Source organism: Scleropages formosus, chromosome 22, assembly GCF_900964775.1.
Source record: "Scleropages formosus chromosome 22, fSclFor1.1, whole genome shotgun sequence".
Lineage (NCBI taxonomy): Eukaryota > Metazoa > Chordata > Actinopteri > Osteoglossiformes > Osteoglossidae > Scleropages > Scleropages formosus.
Window position 1 is genome coordinate 20,266,563 of NC_041827.1, and position 7,281 is coordinate 20,273,843.

The 7,281-nt window shown below is 51.1% G+C and overlaps 1 protein-coding gene across 1 annotated transcript; it reads right to left on the bottom strand.

Annotated features, from left to right (window-relative positions):
• Nucleotides 1-444: 444 nt before the first annotated feature.
• gpr27 (G protein-coupled receptor 27) lies at nt 445-3,079 on the bottom strand. The gene has a single exon (XM_018734031.2). It carries the CDS (start codon nt 2,360-2,362, stop codon nt 1,106-1,108), a length of 1,257 nt encoding a protein of 418 aa, XP_018589547.2. The 5' UTR covers nt 2,363-3,079; the 3' UTR covers nt 445-1,105.
• Between the last annotated feature and the right edge of the window lie 4,202 nt (nt 3,080-7,281).

The following is a 7,281-nucleotide window of genomic DNA, read 5'->3' on the forward strand; positions in this document are numbered from 1 at the left end:
CCGAAACATCTGCCGGAGGTGGCGACGGCAGCAACGCGGCACTGGATGTTATGTAAACACACAGGAGAAGGAGGCGAGCCTTCAGATCCATCTTCCCGTCCCTCTGGGAGGACATGTTGCATTAAAGGAGGGATTAAATCTGCTGGCAACAACAGCGGCCCTCCTCCCCCGCCGCCAGAGGAAAACGCGCTTTACCCTACTAACGCTACAGGAATAGCACTCGTGGCTCTCAACAACTGTCTGGAGCACAACGGGGCGACGCTGCGGAGATTTAAAACAAAGAAAAAAAAGGAAAACGAAAGGAAATTTCACTGAAGAATTAAGATAAGTGCAAAGGCAGCCTTGCCGAGGCCCAAACGGCGTAAATAGCCCACGAGGCTCTTTGAGGCCTTTCCTCCGCGGGGCCCCAAGAACAAACGGGCTGCCAATCCTTTGTCTCCCGTTTATTTCAAAGTACAAACAATGCAAACATTTCAGCGGCACCGGGGCCTTTAAAGTCATCGATACGAAGTCACTCCTTTGCCATGGACTAAGGGCGAGAAAATTATGGCGGTTTCAAGAGGATGCCGAAGCCTCATAGAGACTCGTCCGAAGGAATCCTTACGTTAGAGCAACCGGCGGAGAAAGTTAAACTCGAGTTCCGGCCGTTTCTCTTGTCCACACAAATAATGCAAGACGACGTGAAACGTGAAATTCTCCAATTAAAAGAGGTTCAATCAAAAGCAGCAAATTTGCTTTTGCAGCATCTACAATGACACGATAAACACAAGAGTGGAGTTCTTAGGAGCGACGCACGTGGCCTGGGGATCACTCGTCTCTCGGTACAATATTTACGCGTAGAAATACTTAGAAAAAAAAAAGGTGTTTTTAGGTGTACCTGGATTTTGGATCGGCAGTTGCATATTTGGCCCTTCATAAGAGCTCAGGATAAAGTCAATAAAGGAGGAAAGGCTGAGCAGGAAAAAATGCTACTGCGGGAAACATAAATAGGCAAGTTCCTGAAAAACAACGAATCCTTTCCTTTCAAGTAACTTTTCGCAGCGCCAACAAAATCTTTGTTGTAATTGCAAATGCTGTAACCGTAGCTCATTTTGCATCCTCTAGTCTATATGACGTAGTAGGGCTCCATGGGCGTCTGCGTGCGCAGGCAGCGGGGGAATCGCGCTCGCAGGCGCAGCCGCAGCTCCTTGTTGAAGGCGAAGGCGATGATGGGATTGACGGCGGCGTGCGCGAACGTCATCCACACGGCGGCGGAGAGGTACACCTGCGGCACGGCGCCGCCCTTCAGGAACACGCGCACGTAGCACGCCGCCACGTACGGGCACCAGAGCACGAAGAAGCCCAGCGTGATCATGTAGAACATCTTGCCGATGCGCTTCTCCGTCTTGAACTCGTCCAGGACGAGGAGGCGCCGGTCGGGGTTGTGCGACGCCTGCCGGATGCCCACCAGCGTGGGCGGCGTGGGCCCCCGGCCGAAGCCCGCGATCCAGTTGGCGGCCGCCTGCCCCGTGGCCCCAGGGCCGTGGAACGTCCAGTTCTGGCTGATGGCCGGGATGAGCTGGGCGGGCTTCATCTTGCGGTGGTCGTACACGAAGAAGAGCATCTTCACGTAGACCACGTGCGTGGCGCCCACCACCACGGCCAGCATGAGCATGAAGCCCAGCGTGTCGTTGGCCTTCACGTAGCGGTGCTCGAAGGTGCACTGCTCCTCCTCGCGGATGAATTTGTAGGTGCCCACGTCGAAGACGGGCGGCAGCGCCATGGCAACCGAGAGCGTCCACACCATGCAGATGACGGCCACGCAAGTCCGCCGCGTCATGCGCTTCGAGTAGAACCTGTGGTGCGCGATGGCCATGTAGCGGGTGACGCTCACGCAGAAGAGCAGGAAAGCCACGTGGAAGCAGAAGAGCACGGCGAGGAAGGCCAGCGCCTTGCAGCTCGCGGCGCCGTGGCTCCAGCTCGAGCCGGAACCCACGGACACCATGACGAAGGGGAAGCAGGCGAGGGCGCGCGCCGCGTCCGCTGCGCACAGGTCCAGCAGGAAGTAGTAGGGCGCGCGGTGCAGGCTGCGGTCCCTGAGCACGAGCACCGAGAGCAGCGCGTTGCCCGTCAGGCTCGCGCACGCGATCAGCCCCAGGGACGCGAGCTTGGCCGCGGGGGCGCTCACGGCGTAGTTCCGCAGCGAGGGGCTGCTCTCCCCCGGCTCGCTCGCGTTCGCCATGATCTGCGCGCCCACGCGGCGGCGGGGGCGGCGCTGCTGGCGGTGCTGGCGCTGCTGATGCTGCTGATGCTGATGCTGGTGTCGGTCAGCCTCGCGCCAGCCCGCACCATCAAGCGCGAGCCGCTCCGCCCGGACTCGCATCGCGCGTCACGGCGCGTGCACACATGAAACGCTGCAAGCGGCGCATTGCTTCATCAACACACACCCCGCCTTTTGATACGGGCCTACTGGCAAATTACATCGAACGGCGAAATAACGGCAATAAAAGCGTCACGGGATGCGCTGACACGCTGCACCCGACGTCCAAGCATCTAGTAGGGGCGCGCGAGCGCTCGCTCGAAGCGGCGAAATTAATAAATGCGCCTCCATCTTCCCATCTTCTCATCTTCCTCTGCTTCTGCGGGACGGAGATCAAAGGAGCCGCGGAGGCTGCCTGTCCTCAATATCCATCTTAAAAGGGAAAAGGCGCGTCCCTTCCTTCCCGGGAAACAGCGAACAACAACAGCGGCGATAATAATAATGATGATAATAACAATCGAAAGAGAGAAATCAGCGCGATGCTGCTCAGCTCTCATCGGGGTTAGAGGTCCGAACGCTTCCACACGACGGACGGGGCTCCACGGACACGCGGCTCGAGCTGCAGACGCGAACCGGGAGCTTTTCTTTTTCGCAGGTGTCAGAGAAAGCAGAACTTCCGGTGACTAGTAGTGGCCGCGAGGCGAGCGCGAGCCCGCCGGCTGCCAGTCGCTCCCCCGGCACGTGCGTGACTGGCAGAGACGAAACGGGGACGCGTATCCCCTCCCTCCCGTGGAAACGGAGCCGTTCGGTTCGGCTGCTGCGCTCCTGTCGGTGCGGAGACCCGCGGGGAGCCGAGCGAGAGCGCAGCGTCCGCGTTAAAGGCGCACTTCTGTCCGATTTACTGCGCGCGCTAACACACACACACACACACACACACACACACACACACGCAGTTGTCTGGACAAAAGTCATTACTTAACTGTTCTTTCAAATAGGATTTATGAAAATGCTCGTCTGTGTATGAACTGTAAATGTGAAACACATAAATGGTATGTATTATATAACCCATATCCTCTACTGTATATGTATCAATTTTATAATTAGAATCGTAAAGTTTGAATTTTTTATCTTAACGGGTCATTGTGTTTAAATAAACTGTAATAAAAACATAAACATACTCCTCCACCAACAGTAACCACTTGTCCAGTGCTGGGTTGTGGGGGTCTGGAGCCTATTCCAGAAGTATAGAGTAAAATACACCCTGCATGGGACATCAGTCCATCACAGGACAATCACACAGACACACACTGGCTGAAGGCACTTGTCCCAAGCGGGGTCGCGGCAAGCTGGAGCCGGCAACACGGCGCAGGGGACACACCCAGGACGGGATGCCAGTCCATCACAAGGTACCCCAAGTAGGACTCAAACCCCAGACCCACTGGAGAGCAGGCCCTGGGCAAACGCGCTGCGCCAACACACCCCCGTTCACTCATATACGCTAAAGCCAAATTAGAATCACTAGAAACACATGTCTCTGGACTATGGGAGGAAACCAGAGCACTTGAAAGAAATCCTTGCAAACACACGGAGAACATGCAGACACCACACACAAGCATTATTCCAACCCCTCTCCCAGCACACAGCGCAGGTTCTGTAAGGCACCTGCACTTATGCAGATGGCTTGAAACCGAAATATTACAAGTGTTCTGTCTTTTGAAGCAGATAAAATAGCATCTACAACATGTGAGTAAAAAGGAGCAACTCTTCTTTGTTCTTCTCCATATTATTAGGTCAATAGATTCACACACTGTTTAAGAGCAAAAGTAATTATTTATGTATTTGCTTTGTGCAAAGCTACATAAAATGCTAGTTTTGTGTAAAAAGCCACACACGCTTATTTATACATATTGTTAATTTATGTATTTATAGAGCAGAGCAGTGGGGGTGCGGTGGCGCAGTGGGTTGGACCACAGTCCTTCTCTCCGGTGGGTCTGGGGTTCGAGTCCCGCTTGGGGTGCCTTGCGACGGACTGGCGTCCCGTCCTGGGTGTGTCCCCTCCCCCTCCGGCCTTACGCCCTGTGTTACCGGGTAGGCTCTGGTTCCCCGTGACCCTGTATGGGACAAGCGGTTCTGGGGGGAAAAAAATAAATAAATAAATAAAAAAAAAAGAGCAGAGCAGTATTCATTTTCAATCCATGGAAAGTTCCTTGATCAACCATATTGTAGCAGGAGCTGAATTCAAACCCTGGACCTTATGGTTGTAAGGCTGCAGCTCTAACCACTACACCACCTGCTGGTCTGTAAAGAACATTGTTGACTCAAGTCCCAGGACAGGCCCTGCAGGACTTCCTTTGACGATGAAGTTTAACCTGAATTGGTCCAGTCGATGAAAAAATAAAATTACAAAAAATGAAGCAGGGTCAGCATGGACACTGACACAGGCAGATGCCAGGAGATGAAGACTCTTCCAGACCATCTCCTGTACCTCTGAGTGTGACAGCAAGCAGAGCTTACCTAGCACCACCTACAGTTGGGGCGCTGCACTGCTGTGGAGTTCTGCTGCATCCCTTGCCCTGTGGTTCTCAAGAAGCCATCAAATAAGCAGAAGACCAGCAGAGTGACCGAGAGTGTGTGAGTGACAGAGAGAGTGTGTTCCACTGTGTTTCCACCAGGTGCTCTGGTTTCCTCCCACAGTCCAAAGACATGCTGTTCAGGTTCCCCCAATGTGTGTGAATGACAGAAAGTGTGTGTGTTCCACCAGTACATAGATAGATAGATAGATAGATAGATAGATAGATAGATAGATAGATAGAACTTTAGTGTCATTGCATAGTACAAGTACACAGCAACAGAATGCAGTTTAGCATCGATTGGAAATGCAAATAGTAGAACTGTGCAAATGAACAAGTGCAGTTAAAAATAAGAAATTTATGTAGAACAAGTAAATAAAATAGAATATGGCAGAGAGTATGTACAGAAGCTGTTGAGCAGATACACACACACTTTCAGAACCGCTTGTCTCAGACGGGGTCACAGGGAACCGGAGCCTAACCCGGCAACACAGGGCGTAAGGCTGAAGGGGGAGGGGACACACCCAGGACAGGACGCCAGTCCGTCGCAAGGCACCCCAAGTGGGGCTCGAACCCCAGACCCACTGGAGAGCAGGACCTGGTCCAACCCACTGCACCACCGCGCCCCCCTGTTGAGCAGATAGTAGTAGGAATATATATATATAAATATCTATAGAGTATGTACAACAGTAGCAAGCATAATGCACCATGTATGTACAGATCATATACATATTATATATCTATATTATACATATATACATTTATCCATATTATATACATACATATATAGATATACACAAAGATAACTGATGTATAGATGAGTGACCCAGTGTAAGTAGTGTATCTAGCAGTGTAACTCACACACACACACACACACACACACACACACACACACACACTTTCAGAACCGCTTGTCCTGTACGGGGTCACGGGGAACCGGAGCCTACCCGGTAACACAGGGCGTAGGGTCGTAGGGGGAGGGGACACACCCAGGACAGGATGCCAGTCCATCGCAAGGCACCCCCAGCAGGATTCGAACCCCAGACCCACCGGAGAGCAGGACTGTGGTCCAACCCACTGCGCCACCGCACCCCCCGTAGTGTAACTCACTGTGGTGAATAAGGTGTGTGGTCTGATAACACTACATAGAGTTCATTGGAAGTCGCTTTGGAGAAAAGTGTCTAATAAATAAATACATGTATGTTGTAAATGTTCCACACAGACTGACTTTAAGTCAAAAAGCAGTTGTAGTAAAGGAACATATGGATGGAAACAGTTAATACATATTATATTTAGCTGACGCTTTTCTCCAAAACAACTTACAATGTCAACCTCCCTAGAATTATTTACCCATTTATACAGCTGGGTGTTTTTTTTTTTTTTACTGGAGCAATTTTAGAATAAGTACTTTGCTCAAGGATACTATAACAGTCAGTGGGATTGAAACCTCTAACCTCTGGGTTCAAAGGCAGCAGCTCTAACCACTACAACACAGACACACTGTCTGAACTGCTTGTCCCCTACAGGGTCACGGGGAGCCAGAGCCTAACCCAGCAACACGGCACAAGGCCGGAGGGGGGAGGGGACACACCCAGGACAGGACACCAGTCCATTGCAATGCACCCCAAGCGGGACTCAAACCCCAGACCCACCGGGGAGCAGGACCACGCCCCCCCACTACACTACCAAGACCATCATAATAGCATCATCTGTAGGCTTTCGGAGCACATGGTCTTCTGACAGGTAAGAGTGAAGACAAATGAACTGCACAGCAGGGGCAGCTCAGGTACAGCCACACTTTGAAGAACATTAACGCAAAGGGGAAGAAGCTGGAATGAACAGAGGTACAGCAGCCCTGAAAAGAAACTGCACATTGCAAATACATATTTTCTGAGGGAAAGAAATCCCAAGGATAAATAAGAGCATTTTTTTAAAGAGCTAAAGATCTTAAGTACAGGTGAGAGGGCAGCAGGTGGCACGCTGGTTGAAGCTATCAAGTTGAAGTTGAAGGACCAACATATAAAGTGGTCAGCGGTGTGAGGTGTGTGTTCCCAATTCGTTTTTTTTTCTCCTCTCAGCGAAGCGACCGACTCCGACAAACAAAAATCAACTCTCGTTTTATGAGCAATTAGGGGCACGAGACGGGGGGTCGGAGATACTTTTTATTATTGCTTTTGGCAATACACGTGCATAAAATGTTTCCTGTCAATAAAGCTGAGTAAACTGAAACTGAGAAGGCGAGAGATGGACTGAGAGAGACTTTTCGTTCTTTCTTTATTATTATTATTATTATTTTTTTTGTTAACAAAAATCAGTTCAACCAGTGCTTTTCCAATATAACTTACAAGCGCATAAAAAGTGTCAATAAGTCACAATAAACTGAAACTGGAACGTAATAGAGATCGAGAGATGGAGTGAGCGAGAGAGCGAGCGAGCGAGCACGCGCTCCGCCTTGTTGTTGTTGTCGTCGTC